The 22312-nt window shown below is 42.5% G+C and overlaps 1 protein-coding gene across 9 annotated transcripts in view; it reads right to left on the minus strand.

The window, feature by feature from the left end:
* Window positions 1–5024: 5024 nt before the first annotated feature.
* DEK1 (calpain-type cysteine protease family) overlaps window positions 5025–22312 on the minus strand; it is a 94797-nt gene continuing 77509 nt past the window's right edge. For 2 of the 9 annotated variants that reach the window (XM_086516756.1, XM_086516761.1), the window contains exons 26-36: window positions 17264–17392; window positions 7465–7845; window positions 7226–7369; window positions 6863–7099; window positions 6340–6743; window positions 6120–6231; window positions 5820–5895; window positions 5604–5720; window positions 5398–5497; window positions 5225–5308; window positions 5025–5144 (exon numbers count right to left, since the gene is read on the minus strand). In XM_086516756.1, coding sequence (XP_086372882.1) covers window positions 6438–6743; window positions 6863–7099; window positions 7226–7369; window positions 7465–7845; window positions 17264–17392 — 1197 coding nt within the window. In that variant the 3' untranslated portion in view covers window positions 5025–5144; window positions 5225–5308; window positions 5398–5497; ... (2 more) ...; window positions 6120–6231; window positions 6340–6437. Of the gene's footprint in view, window positions 5145–5224; window positions 5309–5397; window positions 5498–5603; window positions 5721–5819; window positions 5896–6119; window positions 6232–6339; window positions 6744–6862; window positions 7100–7225; window positions 7370–7464; window positions 7846–7880; window positions 8000–15996; window positions 16724–16874; window positions 17112–17263; window positions 17393–22312 lie in introns of those variants that run through there. The other 7 variants (XM_086516762.1, XM_086516760.1, XM_086516759.1 and 4 more) reach the window with 6 other exon arrangements.

Genomic DNA, 22312 nt, shown 5'->3' on the forward strand with positions numbered 1-22312 from the left:
AATATCAACCTCAAGTAACATCCCTAGTCCAACAATGTACAACAAGAATTTTATCTAATCCATTTTGTTCAGTCAAGCCCAATAAAATGGGAAGGAAAAAGCCAACCCTGCCTAGGTCAGTAGTCCAGAGAGAAGAACATCATTTATCCAATTAAAAAATTCAACCGAAAACCACCTTTATGAAGCAAGTAGTGGGTAATCTATGAAGCTAGCAGGCTGGTAGTGATATATGAAGCAAGCGAGTGGGTAATTCATAAAGCCAAACCAGCTGACACACTTTAGCAATCCCAAAAAAACCCAATGTTAAACCAATAAAGTGAGCCATTCTGATCAGTTATGTAAGCAAAACCCAACTCATCCAATTTGACCATCCTCCAAGTTTTTCTAGCACAATCATTATCAATAAGTAATCAATCAATATGCTGATAGCATGAGAAGCAATCTATCAAAGCAAAACAAGTAGGGAAAAACAAACATCACTATCAGTCAAGAGCTGCATTATACCAGCTATCTTGAGTTTTTTTAACCATTAGCCAACCAACTGAAGTATAGACAAAAAACCAGAAGCACTTATGAGAAGATCATGTGTGTTTACACAGCAAGGTAGAGCTCTTTCAAATTCAAGCTAAATATTCAGTTAATAAGCATATCCAGTTGACAAAGAAACCTGATACGAGGAAACAATCTCAACAAGTTCCATATGAGCACGGGGATTGATTTCATCAGAGTTTCAACAATTTCTATTTCACCACATTCTCTCTCTCTCTCTCTCTCTCTCTCTCTCTCTCTCTCTCTCTCTCTCTCTCTCTCTCTCAAGAAAGACAGAACCAAAATTTGTAACCAAGCTAAGTGAGGGAAGAAGAATCCCTCACCTTGTCTTTCAAGGGAAAGGTAGGAGAAAGTTCCACGATCTTTACGGCATTGTACTACCCCAGCCATGCCTGAATCCAACCAGTAACAGTATGTGTGGGGAGGAAAGAACTTGTAAAAGTAGCATGCCAATATGTAGAGCTTGTAGCCCAAAGATATGACCCCATATTGTCCCATCAGCTCGCCAGTCTACTGAAGCGCAACAACATGATATCAGGAATGGAAGGGCTAAACGCCACGCCTAGCAGCCCACCATCACGCCAAGAAAAAACCATGAGAGAAAAGGGTAGGGACGAGTCACGACGACGACATCGTGCAATATCTTTGCATTGGGGAGGATACCAGAATATGTTAGTGTAGCTAGATACCTCAATCATAATTATAAAAAGCTAAACAAAAGTGTGTGTGTGTGTGTGTGTGTGTGTGTGTGTGTGTGTGTGTGTGTGTGTGTGTGTGTGTGTGTGAGAGAGAGAGAGAGAGAGAGAGAGAGAGTGATTCAGAGCACAATCAGAACCCCTCTAGATGCTATCATGGTCAGATGTTGTGACCAAGTGTGTGCGCGCGCGCATGCATGCGCGTGTTTCTTTGTTAGTTTGGGAAGTTCGACCTGTTTAAATATTCATCTACCTTGTGTGTGTGTGTGTGTGTGTGTGTGTGTGTGTGTGTGTGTGTGTGTGTGTGTGTGTGTGTGTGTGTGTGTGAGAGAGAGAGAGAGAGAGATAGAGAGAGAGAGAGAGAGAGTGATTCAGAGCACAATCAGAACCCCTCTAGATGCTATCATGGTGAGATGTTGTGACCAAGTGTGTGTGTGTGTGTGTGTGCGCACGCATGCATGCGCGTGTTTCTTTGTTGTTAGTTTGGGAAGTTCAAGGTGTTTAAATATTCATCTACCTTGCCGCACAAACAAATAGAAATTATGTCAAGTCAAAAAAGGCAAGTACGCAAGTAGCCAAACTAGAAATGAACAAACCCACACTACAATCGGGGAATAATCACTCTCATAGAAATTATGTCAAGTCAAAAAAGGCAAGTACGCAAGTAGCCAAACTAGAAATGACACACTACAATCGGGGAATAATCACTCTCATAGAAAATCTAACCGCCAAACATGTTAAGGGCATTGTAGAGATGATGATAAAGCCCAAGTAATAGTATGCTTTTATAGGTGGAGACATCCACAAGATTCCAAGCATATTCCAAATTTTTGCCTCCAAATTGAGAGTGTGTGTGCGCACGCGCGCCCAAATGGCAAATTGATAGTGGTTCAACATATGGTTCATGGGGAATATTTGAATTTGGAGAGTCTATGCCTTCAAAGCTTCTACTAACCACGCAAGATTATGGAGTGATATCTCCTTGTATTGTTGGCGTTTTAATGCATTTCTTTGTGGTGATTTTAACAATGCACCAAACGATGCAGAGAATACTACTATCCAATCACATGTTGCAGGCAAAATGTCTTGGATATACAATGCTTTCTTGTAATGCATTAAACTTTTGCGCACTCTTACATTATGGAGATTCACAATTCACATTTCGACACAATATACACTCCTCATACCGAGCTTACCTTGACTGCTAGTGTCTCTTTCATAGGCAGTACTACGATCAATTTGTGTATTATATGAGGATTGATTATAGTTTATGCCTTTGGATCCCATATGTCTATGTTTTGGCCCATCTTTAGATGTTGCTCCACTCCCTAGAAAACGGATTTTGCATGTTAATAATGCCTACCCGCCGAAACACAATTTTCGTTGTATGATTATGGATATAAACCTTCCATTGATATCCCAAATGCATAATGACATGGATGATGCATGGTATTGCTTTGTTATGTATGTCTTGTGTCTTGTTAGTGACAATGGCAACGTTATATGTCTCAACTATGGGACCATGTTCAACAAGCCTTAGCTACATGTCAAAGATTAACGCATGGGACTAATTTTTTGTCACTTTCAAAGATTGAACTCACTATATTACTTTCAATGTGCACTCTTATATGCCATAATGATGAGATAAAATTGGTTAAATGGAAAATTCAGGCAAGACTGTACCCTTTTGCTCATAAAGGTTGTGCCTTCTAACAGTTCCTGAAGCATTTGCATCATTCACTTTAGCCTCAACATATAAAATGAGTCAAACTTCCTTCCGAGAACTGGATGTCTTACCTACAAGAGTTAGCAAAGGCTTTAGTTGCTCATTTTGGGGAGATCTTTGCAACTATGCCCCCTCTTGCACAAGAAACGAAACAAGCACGCGATGTATTTCTATTGTATGTTGCTCCAATCATTTCCATATAGAATTCACAAAATTTCAAGCTGATTTCACTAAGGCAGAATAACATGTAAGCTTGTTGCACTTGGGCAGATGGAGATCTCCTAGGTGGGATGGCCTTATTGCAAAATCCTTGGTCCTTTTGGGAACATCTTAAACAACCATTAGTGGTAATGATGAATGTGGCATGCCAGAACCACAAAATCACCCTCTTAGAAAGGCCTGCTCAAGCCGTTGCCAAAGCATGCTTTATGTGAGCACTTTTCTCACTCGCATCCCATCACTCTTATATGGATGGTCTATAAATTAATGGCTAAAATGATAGATGGTATTTAAGATTACATACATCAAGGACTTCATCAATCCAATATGGTTTCATACCTTGTCAACAAATTACTGACAATCTCATGAATATCATCATTGGCATGGAATATGCTAAATACACTTAACAAGACATATGGCCATGCAAGTTGACATTGAAAAGCTCTTTGATATTATGCTTGGCAAGTACATTGTAGAGACAATGCAATGGCTAGGATTGTCGCCAAAAATTTCACATGTGGCCTTATCTCTTGTATGCACAAAGCACTTCTACACGTTTGCTAGGTGGATCTCTCACAAGCCCTTGCGTTCTAGGACATTCACTCAAACAAGGGTGTCCCAAAGGGCCTTACTTCATGCAATTGGTTCTCACCCATTGCTTGTGCATCTTGAGACCCTCGCCTGCTAGTAAACAATTTATAGGACAAGGCTATGTTGATGACTCAATTTATACCCAGAAACCGTTATGAGAATGCACAACACATTCTACATGCTCTACACTTGTTTGGTATGGTAGCTACATTGAAATTCAACTTCCTTTTCCCACCTAACTCTTTCAGAGACGGGCACAGATTTTCCGAGTCCTCCCAACACTTAGCTCCCATCACTTAAAGCTTGAAGGATTTACTTTGAGTGTGTCTAGTTCCAGGAGCCTATGGTGCTTCATTTTTCTCTCTTATTTATCGTGGGTTTTCCTCAATTTGAGGCTTCCTACCAATAAGTTAAATAAAGTTTACATAAAATGTGTGTGTGTGTGTGTGTGTGTGTGTGTGTGTGTGTGTGTGTGTGTGTGTTGTTGGGGGGGGGGCACCCTCTTGGTGATCGGCTCCTAGCCGGCCGCTTCAATCAATGAATGAAAAATAACAATGGTAGCCAACCAACACATCTTTGAGCAAAATTATTTTTCTTTCGGCTATTGTTGGCATCCGAATACAACGTTTGCTTATCAGACTCCAGAGCTTTTAAAGGAGCTTCGGTGAGGGATTAGGCACAGATTTTATATAAGTTACTTCAATAAATCTACCATCAATACAACACTACTGTGAAGCACATTTTCCATCTCAAAGATTCTTATTCAAACCAGGATTTCATATGTAACCATGTTGTGAATACTCATACAATGCGATTTTTTCCTGCATAGAAATAGGCCTTCTTGTGTACCCTCTAGAGAAATAGCATGCTTTGCTGCATTGATACATACTGAACAGAACAATCAACCTTACCTGTAGTCAAAATTTCCTGAGTAATCATTTTAGTGATATAGTGTTACTCGAATCTCATCAAGCACACTTTTAAACGTGTAGAATCTCTCCTAGTACACTTTTACTCAACCCTATAAACTTTCTTTCGGATGAAACAATGCAGGACGACATTCGAACGGTTGATTGAGCTTTGCACTATGTTTTGTAACTGGAATGCTCGTGCTTTCCAAGATACCGGCTCTGTTATGCATTGCAAACAAACACAGTAAACCATCGCATTCTCCAATGTAAACAAATTTCAAATTGAGCTTGACAATCTGCTTATAAGCATATAAGAGTGAAAATTGTCCTTACCAAGAAATCATAGATAGTACTCATCTCAGCAACTGTGCTCCACTCACATTTCTGCACATGCATTTTGTGGTGTCTCCTTGCACGTGAACTCTTTTTTGATGTTGATGTTGTTATATCAAGCTGAAGCCCAGCGGATACAGAATGAATAAGAAGTTCAACTTCCACTAGGCAGAAAGCGCCATTGGCAAAATCATAATCACCTTGGAGAACTCATTCAAGGGCAAAACCCACAATGCAGGAAGGACATCGTGTTCAAGTGGAATGTTACCCCACCAGATGTCAAACTAGTAAGAGAGGAACCGTTACACGCAACCTTGTTAAACAGAACAGTAATATGCAGCAATTGAAGAAATAAAGACGAAACTGAACATACCAAGTGTCCAAATCAGAAATAAAGCTTTAGTCACCCTTCCATCATCAAACTTTTCGCTGGTCTACTGTAGAAAAGCCTTGAGCAGCAGCAAGAACATCATCTTCAAGTATTTATGTGCAACAATAGTAGTCCTCACTAGTTTAATGTGGGAGTTATGTAAACAGAGACACAGGTGTCATTTTAGAGTTGAAAAATACAAGTAATACCTGTTCAGCTGTACTAAAGATACCGGAAGGACCCAACATGGAGTAGCCTCAAGCATTCAAATAGAGATGATTATATCTTAAACTGTTCAGCTGAAGCAAAGGGCCAAACTCCACTGCCTGTGTAACAAAAATAATCAGTTGCACAAAGTCGGCCTTTCATTTCCTCAAGAACAAAGTACACAGAAAGAAGCACACAATTAGATTGAAGGTAAATACATGGGACTGCGACACTAGGTGAAGCCCCAAAAGCTAAGAAGGGCTTGTCAACAAGCATACTCCCATACACAAGCCCCTGCAACAAGTTTGCAAAATAGCACTCATTAATTGGAACAGATAATATCTTCTACAAAAAACTACATTAGTTCAACAAAGAGCAACCTAAAATGAAAAAAATATCCTCTCAAATGAAGATCTTTATATGTTTTTTCAAATGCGTGTGATCAAACACATTTCTGCATCTAAGCAGCTGGCCACAACCACCACCATATGTCTAGCCACAACCAAAAAACTCCTTACCAGGACAGCCACAGTACCTCAAGCCACACATTGAATCGCAAATTCATGGGCAGTAAGTCCAGAGCAGGAAGAGCGCCATGGCCAACTTCAAACCCAAATGCATGTTAATATGCTGCACTCAAAAACATGAACACGTCAAAACTTCAAATTTGAGGGAATTTTTAAAAAAAATACTGCTGTGCATTCACCAGCCCTAGGCAAATATGAAGAAGTAGCTCACCTTGTGCTTGCTTCTTGCTCATCAGCCCATGCTGCATGCAAAACTTGCTACATTCATCAGCATTCCATTTGCCTTGGAAACTTGCAGCATACAACTCATTACAATGGCTCCAGCACAATTGCTGCCTTAGTAAAAACAGACAGCACAAAGGGAGCCTCCTCCCCTGGATGCAGAGTGCTTGGAACAATGGTGTAACCTTTTGGATCTGGATCCAAAACCATCTCAAAAGCAATTTCCCTGGAGTTGACATAATCAGTTCCACCTACTGACTCGTGCAAGAAAATGTTATATTTTGCACGGTTCCCCCGTGTTTGCAGTATGCGCATGCCAATATAATATTTGGATGAGTCACCACTAGACTGATAGTTAAAACTGGAACGTCTTCTAGATGAGAAATGCACTCCCTGCAAGCCCGAAAAAAATGACAACTGAAATTTCTCATGAACAGCATTTCCTTGTAATAGCAAAACCCTACTTTGCTTTATATCAACTGAGGAAGATCAGGTCAACAAGCACAGCATACCTGAGTGAGTGTAATGAAGACATGAATGGCATGCCGAGAATCAGGCCCAACAGCTCGTAGACGAAACTGTGGATTGAGATGCCAGCTGTAGTAATCTTGGCACCCACCAGCAGTATGACTACGCCATTGACCCCGAATGGAATACCGCATCTCAGGCGGGTAGATGCGACAAACATAAATTGAGCAAAAATGAATCTGAAAATCCTCCCAGGACATCCAAAAAACTCCATCTTGTGCCTACATACATGACATGAAAATAAGACAATAATTATCACAAAATCTTTTGTGTCAAAAACAAGCATATATACACTGGTGTAAATCTCTTGCACAATAACTAAAGATGAGAAGTGCTTATGAAATAACCTGAGGAGAGTACTTAAGCTTGTACTTCATCCGATCACTCCACTCTGTCGATAAATCGGACCATGGCCCATTCCATTCAACCTCATTTGCCCAGGGATTCCGGACCTGAACAAGCTTATGCCCGTCCACTTCTCGCACCTGTAACTTCACAGCAAAGGATAAAATTACAACTCTTACATAAAAATCCATATGAAATATTATATTTTAAGTAAAAGAGGCAGAAAACCACACCAGGTTACCTGCAACACAGAATACGCATGACCTTGAACAATACCACTGGAGGACACGTGTGCATCCGAACCTGCAGGACTACCTGCTCCTAACAGAAAGCCTTGCTGCTTGAAGCTAAGCAGCTGTGACCACAACCTTCCACTGGCAAGATCTATTTGAGCTTGTGCACTACTCATATCAATCTCCTCTCCAGCACCACCAGTTAAATCTACAAGAGCATCGTGCACAAACCCACCCTCCAACGCTTCGTAAGATCCATGTACCTTCGCATACGCTTTCTCAAGAATCGAAACCCATAGCTCGTTGCACCTTCTACTGGTAGCAAACGCGGGTTTTCCCTTTGCTTGACAAGGAATCCAGTCATCTACCACCACCGGGACCCATTCACCCTGGTCAAAATTGAATCCAAAGCAACTATCACATAAAACAAATAAAAAAGCCATGCAAAACATCCGTGGTATAACAACTGTGAACCAGGGTTCATCCTCATGACTTCGACTTGATGTCCATCTCCACTTTCAACTCATGAACACATGAACATACCTACAAAGTAATGAAAGGTGTGTGAAAGCTCTCCTGATGTCTTACCCCCTGCTTTTGTGCAGTCCTTTTTTGTTTTTTAACTATGATAACCCTTGCACCATTTTCGTGTCATAGGGAGTCTTTGCCTTAATCCTCGAGCTACTTTCTCTTTCCATACCTTGTTTAAGCTGGGCCTTTCTAGAAAGACCTTTGGCACTTACTTTGAGTCAACAGAGCAGTCCAAAATGTTGGAGAAAGGCAGCAAGCTATGTACTATGACTTTAAAGTTTAACCCTCTATGAAACCTACATTGGATGCCATGATATGACCATGAGTATGAATATAATGAGTCATATGAGTCTCTACCATGAGTCATTAAGTATAGCACACTGTGACAAACACTAACTCTAGTTGTTGGTTTTCTTCTCTCGATTTTTACATAATTTTTGGGACCCTCTTGTCGAAGTCACAAAAAGCCAGACATTGTATGGCCAGTGTGAAACGGCCAATGGCCGAAAGTTTCACCCGCAGCAGTAAAGGCCAAGTCACCAGTAGTTGGTCGGGTCAATCGGCACTGAAATTCGAGTAGAAAAAGGGTGGCTTCTCCTTAATCTTATGTAGCACGATGATTCCACTCTCATGCACCTCTCTCGCTTTTAAGTATAGAATCGTGATGTCCGGCTCAAGGGCTTTTCATCTGTATGCACTGTTATGTGGGTTTATGCGCGTTTGGCAAGGCAAGACTCTTGTACAGGTACTAGATTAGCTACAGGTACTACAGGTACATGAGAGAAGGCAAGGCAAGAGAAATCTCGTACAAGTAGCCCTGTAGGTGCCAGAACTCAAGGGCTTGCTATGGATCTCGATGGTTTGTGTGCATTCAAAGGGCAAGTAGCCCTGCAGGTGCCGTAACTCGAGGGCTTGCTACGGATCCGACCAGCACGCGAAACAGAGCCCAAAACAGAGTGGTACAGCTTGCTGTAATTTTCTGCAGGTTTAGATTTTCGACCTTTTTTTACGCCATAAAGTCCCAGGAGCTTCGTGGAAGCTAGGAAACTGCGAAACAGGTGTCCTGGTGCATTTTAGAGGCGAAAAACAGAGATTTCAGCTGGCTGTATTTTCTCGCCAGGTTTGCCAGAGTGCTCCAATGCATGCGGAAAGTCACCTAGTGCATGGGGATTTTATTTGTGCAGCCTTCTATAGTCGTTATGCTGCAGAAATTGGGTTAAAGTAGGCCATTTTCAGCCCAGTAAAAATGGGACCGCACGTAGGAGTTTAAAAGTTTTCTCCAAAGTTTCAATGCAATAAAGAAATACCGAAAGGGGCACAAACCTTCGGGGCCAACGCAGTGTCGCCGTCTACCTGGGAACACTCTAGCTGCCATGTCGTGATTTGTTTTGAAGTGTTGAACCAGTCACATGTTTGTTGAACCCTTGACCTTCTTCCTCTATTATAAACTGGGTTGTGCAGACCCACAATATGGTTCGCTCATCACCATTATATCCCTTTGAGTACAAATGATGGCTTTGGTTACTGATTCCCTTTAGGGAGATAGGGGGTTAAGGTACTCTCATATCCCTAGTGCAATCCATACCCATATTGCTTCTCTTCTTGGGCAAAAAGTTTGGATTCTCAATTTTGGGCTCTTCATCGACTCCTCGGGTTCACTTATTGAACCTGGATCATAAGCATCCCTTCTTGCATCACCATTGGCATTACATACAAATCATGCCAACCAGCTTCTACAACCTCAACATTCGACGGCCGTCTACGCCTATCCCGCAAAGCAGTAAGACACTAGTGATATCCATATCATTTGAAAATTAGCATTGGGTGCTATTTTGCTACTGCTTTTTGGTGTCCTCGCAGCCGCATAATCATCCACAAAGGACACCGATTTCCTGCATGGGGTTGTCGATTTGGGCGATGTACTTCTCAATTACCTTCAGCTTGGCAAATAAGTTGCATAAACGCAACTAGATTTGATGCATGTACAGCTAAGGCTCATTCTAGAGGCACGTTTATAGTTATAAAGAGTTTTGGGGGGGGGGGGGGGGGGGGAAGGGAGATCCAAGACTTTCTGCCATGGTACAATTGCAGATCCCCACTATTTTAGGGTGTAGACTTCACATCATCATCATCCTCATAGTAAAGACCATCCTCAAACAAGAGATATACCTTCATAAGTTTAGAAAAGTCTGAACTCACGAATTATAAGAGGGAATAAAGCACTCATAGAACTATAAAAGCAAGGGACACAAGAAAAGAAAAGAAAAACAAAAACAAACAAACAAACTAACTAAATCACTTTGTTTGCTACGAAACGAAATAAAACAAAACATTATTAACTTAAAAATGTTTTTAGAAAAGGCATGTGTAAAATAAGTTGACACAACTTACTTGGCTTAAAACAAGTACTCAACTTTAAGCAAAAAAGAATAAGGCATCTTAAAAACTTAATCCTAGAAATCAAACTTCACACAACAACTTCTAACGGAACACTTCTTAACTCCTCAAGTAAGCTAAATACGAAATCGAAAAATGAATAGTACTGCAAACCTACGAAGAGCAAAGAACCAAACTTGACAATATGTGATCTCAACTTCGCTACTTGTCCAAACAGGAAGAATAAGATTATCACCTTTATCATGCATAGCTTGGACAACAGCTATGACATCCCTACTCACGTCGTCAGTGCCCAAGAGTAGATGCAAGTTTATATAGAGGTCAAACAAGAGATCTCTGTTTGCACATTGTTTCTATTTGATTTCTGACCATCATTAGATCTGAACAAGGTCGTCTACATTCATACTCTTCAGTTTTTTCTTCAAGGTGGATTAGGTCTCTTTACCCTTGTCGCGTACTTTTCTTATTTCACTCGCAACTTCACAAATTTCTAAAGATAAAAAGGGAAACTCCGATTTGGGAGAGAGAATTCATCCATACACGTGACAATGAAGTGGGCATCAGAAGATGGGCTCCCCCCCGCCACCACCACCATAACAACCCAAAAAAAAAAAAAACAAGTATCTTTATTTATGGGGAAATTGTTCCATTTACAAGCACATTGACCAAAGAGAGAGAGAGAGAGATAAAGAGAGAGAGAGAGAGAGAGAGAGAGAGAGAGAGAGAGAGAGAGAGAGAGAGAGAGAGAGATATGAAATGAAATGTTATATTGACGTCTTCAAAAGGCCGAAGTGACCTATGAGACCAAAAAGTTATAATCTGGTGGATTAGATACAAAGTCAGAGTAACAAAGTAACAACATAACAAAATAAAAATACTACGGAATCCTAAGCTGCTCGATGTGAACTAAGCAGAGTAAGCAACTGGCTAGGATAGCTAAATAGCTAAATCACAGGAGATCCAGCATCGATCGCTGGCAGATCTCATCAATCTCCTCCATGGTCAATAGCTTGACGGGGCGTCATGAATGCCTGGTTAAAGTGATCCGAATCCTCTGATGCAGCCTCCGTCGATGTTGTTTAGTCCTCCACATTCGTGGGCGTCTGGATCTCCCTAGCTCAATCGCTCGGTCGATCAATGTGCCTATGGTGCGAGACAAATGTGAGCTCTTCTGTGGTAGTAGCTCCTCCAACTGTCCAATGTCTGCTCTAAAGAAATCTGTGATCCGTCTCTAAGACTTGCTAGCCTCTCCTCTCATCAGGCTCTCTCTGTGTCTGCGCAGATCGAGCAAGAACAAACCCACGCATCTCTAATCCTCGTACCCCATGACTCTGGAGAGTGGTCCAAAACCCTCTCTGAACAAGCAATGGAAACGGCCTCATATCTCGTAGTAGACTCGGCAGCGGCATGTGTAGTGCAACTCTGTCTCAAGCTCCATGTCACACAAGGGGCATGTCCTGGCCTCTGCTGGTACTCCGTTGTATATCTACGAGTCTCAATCCGCAATTGGTGTGAAGATGTGTGTATCTGGCCAATAGCACATTGTATCCCATAGACAGGTGGGTGTCCATGTATCTGGGTCTCGTCACAAAACCGTCCTCCGTAAGCTGGAGAAGATGCCCTCTGTAGAAAGCCATCTTCATGCCCAACTCCTGTGTTGGCTGTATCCATGTCCTCCTGGTGTCTAGCTGAGTCAAGTCCTGGCAGATGAGCCTGGTGATCTAGGACTGTGTGACAGTGAGAGATGGTGCATCCAGTGAGTACTGTAAGGGTGGCAAACTATCTATGTTGAACCCATGCGCCTGAAACCATGATGTCATCTCCCATACCAGCATGATGTGCATGGCTAACTGTCAAGAGGACTCAAGTGCAAGGGGGGCATATCTGTCCTTGGGAAGTTCCCACATGCGGTGTATGAAGGAGACTGATTTGGTCAACGCCTCAACCACTAGTGGGGGGGGGGATGCTACCTCTGCTCGGATAATGGCACGTGGCTCTAATGAGCCGCAAGATCATAGAGACCAGAGGTTTCTCCACGTCCCCCCATCCATCAGTGCGACCCGGCCTCCCGTGATGATCCAATGAAGGTCTCTGCTGCTCTTCTCAATGAAAATGCTGGTCCGCTAAAAACCACTCAAAGGTAAGTGTAAGCATCTATATACTCTAGTGTCGCCTGGCCGTATGTAAATGTAGGTGATGACCTTCTGATCCACTATGGGGTGGTAGTAAACACCATAACCTTGGTTTTACCAAGGTTGACAAACAAACCACTTTCGTTGGCAAACCTATGCAAAGCATCCAAGTGACGTTGCATCCCCTCCGGAGAGTTGGAGATCAACACAATATCATCAGCATATAACAATAGTGGAATCCATGTCCCTGCAAGCTGTGCACCTCTATCACCATCGCTCTCAATGTAGTCAGAAACCTCATCCACATACATACTGAATAGAGTAGGAGGGGGGGGGGGGGGGGGGGGGGGGGGGGGGGGGGGGGGGGAGAGAGAGAGAGAGAGAGAGAGAGAATACAACTCCTCTATCTTCCGTCTTTTTTCCTACTCTTTCTAAAAGAGAATAAGAGAATATATACTCTTATGCCTGAGAGAAAGGTAAAGCCTTTACCCTTACTGAAATTTGTCTACGAGTTGTCCGATCCCCTTTCGTTTTCTAAGGGAGCATTGATTCCCATCGAACTTCATTTGAATCATACAGCCAATATCTTCCACTTAATCAAGAATGCTTGCTGAAATTGTGCTTACCAAAACCCAATTAGGTTGATTTGTTCTTGATTCTCCACGTATGGTTGCGTTTCAATTCCTTTGGCGAGCCATACTCTGATCTAGGAGTAGAGGATGTTAACGAGGTGAATTTACTCGGACAACAGCTCAGCACTTCAAGACGATCCCCTCTTCTTCTTTGTCGCGAACACCCTTCTTGGAAGACTAGGGAGAGCACACATAAGACCTAAGTGATGAGAGAGAGAGAGAGAGAGAGAGAGAGAGAGAGAGAGAGAGAGAGCACACATAAGACCTAAGTGATGAGAGAGAGAGAGAGAGAGAGAGAGAGTTGTTTACAGGGCATTCTTTTGGAGTGGAGTCCTTCGGCAATTAATGCCGATTCCATCATAATCTGCAAGGTATCATAAGGATAAAGCTTAATGCTTTCTAAAGAGGAGTCTGAAGACAGAATTCAAACTTCCACATCTTCTCCTCATCAAAAATCTTTATACAGGGAGTTACTTTGAGTAAAACTTCCCAGACTTTATCCACATAACCTTTTCAGAGAACCAGTCCCATTCTTTCTTGACATCTTTCTTTCTCGGAATCAAATCGCAAGAACTGCACATAGAAATCGGGTTTGAAGTCCTCCCATGTCTTCAATTGTCATCCTTCGAGTATCATTGTAAGCCACCAATTGTTGGCTATGTCTTAAAGGTACATTCTGACATGTCATAGTTTAGAGCGTTCTTTGAAATTGCCTTCAACAAAAGCAATATAAAATTGCCAAATAAAAGAGAGCTTTATTGATAACTTGCCGTCCATTGTAATATTGATGGAGAAATTATTATGTTTACAAGCAATTTTATCGAAGAGAGAGAGAGAGAGAGAGAGAGAGAGAGAGAGAGAGAGAGAGAGAGAGAGGGAGAACAACTCCTCTATGTTTCGTCTTGGTTTCTACTTAAAGAAAAAAAACAAAAAGGATTACTAAAGGAAAGTTACGAAAAGGAATCCAAAACCGGAAACTCCAATTGGCCACTTATTATGCCTCTGGTCATGTAAAACTTTACTCGTATGGAGAACTAAATTTATTCTAACCCGACTACAGTTAACATAACGGATAACAATCTTTTGTTTTTTTTCTTCTCCTCTATTATCCTGACACTGACAAAATAAGGAATGCCTAGGGTAAGTTTGCTTTCTAAAAGACAGTAAGAGAATCTATACTCTTCCTGCCTTAAAGAAAAGCAAAGCCTTTACCCTTGCTGAAATTTGTCTACAAGATGGTCAATCCCCTTTCGTTTTCTAAGGGAGCACTGATTCCCAATGGACTTCACCCTTCACAAGTCACCCTTCACCTTCTTCTCTTGTCTATACCAGTTGTCTCAGTAATTATCCTCTCCCTACAAGAGGAAAATCCTAAGCGCTAAATAGGCCTACAGGGGTGGCGATTTCGCCAGTGGGAAAAGGATGAGGTATGCAAGGAAAAGAGGGGGCGAGAGAGGAAAGAGCTTCCACTGCCAGATCAGCCTTGTCTCCATCCTTTGAGTCCTTTGTGCATCACTCCTTGCTTGTCCAACCTCTTCGAGTTACGACTTGTTCTAATTCCCATCCCTCCATGCAACCCTCCGTGTTGGCAAACCCTCGCCCGTATAGGCAGGCCGGAGCGTTTTGTTCAGCTGCCTTGTCATCTTCTTCCACTTCAAAAGTTGAATCCTTCTCCCAAGCTACCGTTTGTCTACCGGCCCCACTTGCATCCCCTACTAATTGGACTCCTCGCTTGCTGCCTCCTCCAATGCCCTCTTGCTCTTTTGTAAGGGTCCCATCAACTCTAAGAGCCCGTTGCTCTGCCACTACACGATACCACCGCCAAAGTGCTGCTAGGCCACATTGTCGCCCTTTGGCCCACACTACCCACCATGCACAATCCACTTGCCAATGGTCCCATCGTTGTCACCAAATGCCCAAGATGAGAAAGGAAATAATTATGCAAATCTTCCAGATGTTTGTACTTTCTCTCATCATGAGAGCTTCTTGTGTTATCCACCATTTTCTTTTGCAGGACCATCTCCTTTCCTTATCTTCTTCTCTCTCTCCCTCACTCTCTTTTCAAGGTATTGATTATTCAACCGTTGCAAATACTATTGTATAGTCCCCGAGTGATATAAAGCACGTACAGTGCGGGCTGACAACCGAACCACCTTGCTTCTACCTGACCAAACCACCTTGCTTCTACCTGACCAATGGCTTTCACTGGTTCTTCCCTAGTAAATTAGCTGCCCAATGTTGACACTGGCAAAACAACCAGAATATGATAGTTTGACCCAACACAGTCCTCTCCTACAAGGGCTAGCTTCTCGTAATACTCAAACCCATGGTAGAAAGGAACAAAACTGTCTCACAATTCTTCAGGCCCAACTAACCTAGCACTTCACCCATATGAAACAGCATGCAATGAAACCAAATATGGAGAGAAGCTTCAGCATAAGTAAGTCACTCCCAACAACATGGAAACTCGTGAGCCTAGGCAAATGGTTTTTGTCAACAACAGGTGCAAATTCCACTAACAATATAGATAAATGCCAGCCAAACATGCCAGATATATCTTCTAGACGACCTTCACTTGCAATCGATCCCTCTCCACCAAACAGAGATTATTGCAACCCTGACTCCACCTTCTTCAGGAACTACTAAGCAAAAGATGCCTGAAATCTGATAACACCATTGTTCAGCAATTGTTCAAATGTTTGAGGCTGCTGCAAAAATTGAGTTTCAGCTTTGCACGTGTCCCATATAGAGCACCGACAATAACCCCCCGCAGGGGCAGGTCCCCCCTTCTCTCTTTTTTTAATTTTTATTTTTTTTAATTTTTATTTTATTCTTTGAGAGAGAGAGAGAGAGAGATCGAGAGAAATGAAATGAAATGAAATGTTATATTAACGTCTTCAAAAGGCCAAAATGACCTATGAGACCAATAAGTTACAATTGGTGAATCTGATACCATGTCTGAGTACGGAAATTACAAAGTTACAAAAAACTAACACTAACACGCTAAGGAGAAAGGAAATGGGAGGAGGGGTTTGTGGGTTCAGATGAAATTTCTCATCGGTCACTGTCGGATCTCATCGACCTCCTCCATGGTCAGTACTCCGGTTGGGCGTCTTGCATGTCGAGCTAGAGTGATCTGTATCTTCTGTTGCAACCTTCGTCGGTAGTGGGAGACCCCCCGAGGTCGTGGATGTCTGGATCTGCCAAGTTCCATGGCTCGATCAAGCAGTGTACCTCTAGTATGAGTAGGCTCAGAGATTTGCTGTAATGACTGCTCCGTTGGCTCTCCTCTGGCTGGTGTAAAGAAATCTACCTCTGATCCTTGTATCTCATGACTCTAGAAAAAGGTCCGAACCCTTCTCTGAACACGGCCACATATCTCATAGTATGCCGGGCAGTGACATGTGTAGTGCAGCTCTGTCTCTGGCTCTAAGTTGCATAGGTGACATATCCTAGCTCAAGTAGGCACCCCTCGAAATCGGCCAATCTTGATTTGGAGATGATGTGAGGATGTGCGTATCTGTCCAATAGCGCATCTTATCCCATGAGATAAGTGTGTGTCCATGTATGCAGGCCTAGTCACAAAGCCGTCTTCGTGAGTTGGAGAAGATGCTGAGAGAGAGAGAGAGAGAGAGAGAGAGAGAGAGAGAGAGAGAGAGAGAGAGAGAGAGAGATGAAATGAAATGAAATGAAATGTTATATTAACGTCTTCAAAAGGCCAAAGTGACCTATGAGACCAGAAAGTTACAATGTGGTGGATCTGATACAAAGTCAAAGTAACAAGATGACAAAATGACAGAATGGCAAAATGACAAAATAAAATAGTATGGAATCCTAGACTGCTAGGTGTGGACTAAGCAGCTAAAACAGCTAGCTGGGATAGCTAGATCACAGGAGATCCAGAGAGAGTGTGGCAAGCTAAGCACAATTTTGAACCTCATCGGTAGAAAGAGGGAATGCTGCCTGTGTGATGATGACAAGTCAGGATAATTTCATCATACTTGGTGACAAGAAAACATAAATAATTCATCCAAATACCATTACCAATTCTCCCAGGTGAACAAATGGGACAGGAATGAATAAAAGCTTAAGAGGATACAAGAACATTGCAATACCTGAATGCAGAAACGAACAGTGTAAATTCCCTCATCATTGTAGCTTGGTGTTATGATAACCTCAGCAATTCGAGAAGCCTCTGTTAATACTGCAACAGCGCTTAAAAACCAGCAATCTCCAAGACGGCCCTGCATGCCCACAGACAGCAATTCGAACAAAGACTTTCAACAAAGTTCTCCAGGGATACACGACAGTTTTTTCTAAATGTATAGACTTCACAAGACCGCACGTTAAGATTGAAGACCGTATAAGGAACGCACTTCTACAAAATGGATTTGGAATGTAAATGATTAGACAACTTCCAAAAACATCATGCTCACGATCTTGGCATTCCATTGTATTGTTAGTTATAAGAAGTGAACAAAAGCGGTAAGTTCGAGTGAAAAATATAAAGATCAATCTCTAAAGAACTCCTGACAATGAGACAGGCATCTGATTCTCTCAAGTGTACGAAATCAGACAGCATAAAGAGAAGAGGTGAAATCGGCTTTAGAAAATAGTTACAATCAAAAACATCCACAAGACAACTAAGTTCACGAAAACTCACTCCAACATTTCAATCAAATGGATGAGACAAGTCTCACAAAAACTAAAATGCTGTAACTTATTTTGTGCTCTCATACCATTGAAGAAAACTTCCATCGCTGTGAAATCGATGCGCCACAATACCCTTGACAATAAATGCAAACTTAACTAGCAACAGAGAGTCCCATGGGATGAGACGCATTAGTTCTTGCAAGTATTTTTCTATTCATATAGTTTACTTTCTCATTAGGCTCTCAGCCTCTAGGACCCCTCTCCTCAGGTACTGCTCGATCTCACTAGCTCAAGATGTGATGTTAGGGGATTTTGAAGAGAAGGACTCAACTAGCCTGAAAAGATAAAGCCCTGCCCAAGATAAAGCTTCTACTGAAAGATAAAGCAACTCCCAAACGTATCAGTCTTTTTTACATTTTCAGAACTTCTCAAATCTTGCGATCTCTTTCTCCAAAGCAATCCATGCAAACAAAGACTACCCCGTCTTCAAAGATAGAGCAAGCGCTTACAAAAGTAAGGAGACCACATTGACAAAGAAAGTAAAGTAATATCAGAATGTCAAGCCCCATATATAGAGGAAATTACTGGATGATTCAAGCCATCCGTGACTCTTATCATACTATATATGATGTGATCCCTAAGCCAACACCTAGCAAAACAGCGTGTTTCAATAAAAGAAAAGTTTGAGAAGAAGTACAGTAGTTTCAATTTTTCTACTTCCCACCTACACGAATGGACATACACAAAATCATCTTCAAGCATGCTATAAAGTGGGTCTATCCATCATTGTAAGGCTTTCATTGTTATTAGAGATAAGCTATTGCCATATGAGCCTATTTCGCATCCTGGAACCAAAGAGAGAACTGTCTGGTCTCGCGAGTCGCACCAAGTGCAACATATGGTGGTCTACACCAGTACCATGATTTATTCTCATGCCGGTTTAACAACTACTAGTCATCTTGTGGCCTCCTTTTGCAGTTCTCTTGGTGATGTCAGTTGTTTCTTCTCTCTCTAAAATCTTCGTCATCAACTGCTCTCTCCTAACTGTTTTTCCCTTGCCGTTCCTGTCAGATGGTGCCAGTTGGCAAGAGTTACCCGACATTGAGCTACTGCCATTGCAATTGTTCCTCATTTATCACCGCTGGTGGCTTTCTAGTAGTAGTGGATTATGGTATGCAATTGCGAAGTAAGCTTTTGATGGTGGGAGTGCCTATCTTTCAAAGCTGCTGAAACAAAATGTTACATTACCGTCTTCTCGAGGCCTATGAGACCAAAGAGTTACCTCATGGTGAATCTGATACAAGGCGTGGATTAAAAAAAAGAAACTAACTAAACGAAAGCACTACTAAAGTTGTCAAAGGTGGGTATCAAGAGACTGAGGGGTACATATACAAAAGGTGGGTGTGTATCTCAAAGAATAGATACAAAATGTTGGATATCTGTGGATCCAAATCGGATCCAAATCCGGAGATAGCTCACATTGGTCGGTGCATGATTGTGTCGATGTCCTCCATGGTAAGAGTTCGTGCATCGTGTCTCCCATGTCTCGCCAATATAGATCGGATCCTCTGCTGCAACCTCCTCTGGCGATGGGAGCATCCCCTCATCCTAAACCTCCTGGATCTCCCCAACTCTACTGCTCAGTCACTCAATATATCTCTGCTAGTGATATGCCCTATAGCCCTCCTCTCTGGCTGCTTTCATCTATGGTCAATCTCTGAATGAAATAACAATGTGATCTCTCTCTCTCTCTCTCTCTCTCTCTCTCTCTCTCTCTCTCTCTCTCTCTCTCTCTCTCTCTCTCTCTCTTGCACCCTCCCCCGCTCCCTCGTGCTCCCCCCCCCCCCCCTTTCTCGCACTCTCCCTACAACCCCACTGTTAGGTGCAACGGAAGTGAATGTTGAACTTTGCTCAAGATGAGTGCTCCGAACTGTGCTCAAGGGTTCCTTTTAATTACGGAAGGGAGAGCCTTCTGTTCCTTTAGTGAGAGAGTGCAAATGATCACAAACAAAGTGGTAAACACTGTGAATGAAGGTGTTGAAACTGAGAGATAAGAGAGAGAAGAATACGACACCAGAATGTTGTCAAACCCTCCTCCAAAGGCCCCACTCTCTATGGCGAGAGCGGTCTACTATTGATTGCACAAATCTCTACAATGCAATGGACTTGCCGACGATGTCGACGACAATGAGGACGACGACGAGACGGGCTGAGAATTGAAAACGCTAAGGGCTGACATCTGCAAATCTTGTATCTGCTAAATTCAAACTCTATGTCAGTGACGACGGCGATGATGACGATGCGACGACGACATGTTGAAAACGCATATGCTGAAATCTGCGAATAGCGAGCTGAATCTGCAAACTCTGGCTGAATTGACCGTGCGGCGAGGATCTGATGTAGGAAGGTGAGATCTACGAGGTTTGAGGGCTGCGGTACGGAATCTAACTGCTGAAAATACAAAACGTTGATGCAAGTGAAGGTTCTGTCGCCAGGAATCTGCAAAACACTGATGGTAGGCTACAATTGCAAAAACGTTGGGCTGATCTACTGTCTGTTGCAAAAACGCTAGGGAATCTACTGTGAATTTGTGAACGCCTGGCTCATCTGCAAGTTGCAGAAGTCTGGGGCTGATCTGCAAATGTTGAAAACACTAGGCTGTCCTGATGGCTGAAAAACGCTAGGAGTTCCTGTTGAGGGTCTTGCTGAGAAGGTGCATTGCCAAACACTGGGTCCCTCTTGCCTCTTCTGCCAGAAAGTGCTAGGCTAGGTTTTCTTATATAATTGCTTGTCAACATCGCCCTACCCAGTTTCCCAACAAAGTCAATAATAATAAGTGAAAGTTGGCTAAAATAGTGAAAATGCGTTCTATACGCTGTAAAACACTCCTGATCATGATGTGTGCAACCAGAGGAAATGCAACTACTCTAAGTGCTTGGACATGCACGGCCTGCGCACAGGCTCACAAAGGTGCCAGAACACTTCCTAAGCTGACTTGAACCCTAGTCATGAAGTGTCTTGTCCACATGCACATAGGGTTAAATATGCACGTGACATCCCCTCCTTTTTAAAGTAAGGTATTGGTACCGAATTGTATGGCGTCAAGGGAGATCGCCAACAACTTCTGGAATCTTGGGAAGGACACTTCCCCGGCCCGCTCCGATGTGTGGGTTGTGCCATACTTGAACTTCATACAGGTCTGCAACGCTTACTTCTTTGGGCCACGCCGAAAGCGACACAAAGTCATCTCAGGCTGCGTCAAAGCTCCAACTTCCGCTATAGTCGTGGATCTACCGTCTTCAAGAATCTCCGAGGAGGAAAATTCATGAAACCACCTCCAACACAAAAACAAGAACATACCCATTCCATGTAAAGTGGCTGGAAAAATTCTAGTCTTCTTTAAAGATTGTGCATACAACCTAGATGAACAAATTGAAGGAGTGCCAAACCATTCATCAAACACACACAAAAATTGGAATCGAAGCTTCTCTTTCTGATCAAAATCTATCAACTGTGGCAAATCACAATGGAAATTTCGATGCTTGATGCTCAATCCTTCTTGTGCTCTTTCGGATATTGTGTCATGCCAAGGAAGAGACATGGAATGTGAATTCCTTGAATGCAAACATTTCATCTTTTCAAGAGAGTCCCGCATACATCCGTGCCCATTCATGAGTGAATCATGTGCAACGTACAATATGGCATGCCTATGAAAAGGGATCACATAAAGACGATGACTAAAATACAAGAAACCATCACGAATAGACCACTCGAACAATGCGTATTCACTAATGATGCGCACACACAATACTTCCTGTGGCGGTTCTTTGGACCTCGACTCGAGAGCCAAGATCGGTTCTTCGTGATTGATCGAATCTGCCATGAGGTTAGCTTCACTAGAACAAGCATCAACTAAACCATCATCCTTGTGAACAATCACATCTTTATCCTCCAAATCATCATCCTTGTGAATAAACACATCTGTCTCATGCAATTCATGTGTGTCGTGCTTTGGAGAAGACAAGACTGAGAGTCTCCTTCTCCTGATTCTTTTCAATCTTCGCCTACACATTAGAAATAAGAGATGAAGAATGAACAACGTCCTCCCCATGAATGACAATGAGAGAGTCACTTTTAGCATTGAAAGTGGAAGTATCGGCTGCCCAATCAATGAGCGGGTTATGCTCACGAAACCATCGAATGCCTAAAAGCATACCACATCCTGAAAGAAGGGATACTACAAATTTTATGCGGAAAGACCCTTGTTGAACAGTGAACAACACATCAAGGCACTCTCGTGTAATGAGAGAGTCCATACCGGGAGCAAAGCCCGACACCTCGAAAGGAGATGTCTTGCTAACTTCCAAGCGGGCTCTTTCGACAAGAGAGTCACTTATCACATAATGCATACTGCCTAGATCAAACAATATGACAAAACGTTGACCCTTCACATGATCTAACACTTAATGAGAGACTCATCAATGGGAGGATCATGAGAAACTTGGGCCACA

This window comes from Adiantum capillus-veneris, chromosome 7 (genome assembly GCF_014529385.1).
Source record: "Adiantum capillus-veneris isolate H3 chromosome 7, ASM1452938v2, whole genome shotgun sequence".
Taxonomy (NCBI): domain Eukaryota; kingdom Viridiplantae; phylum Streptophyta; class Polypodiopsida; order Polypodiales; family Pteridaceae; genus Adiantum; species Adiantum capillus-veneris.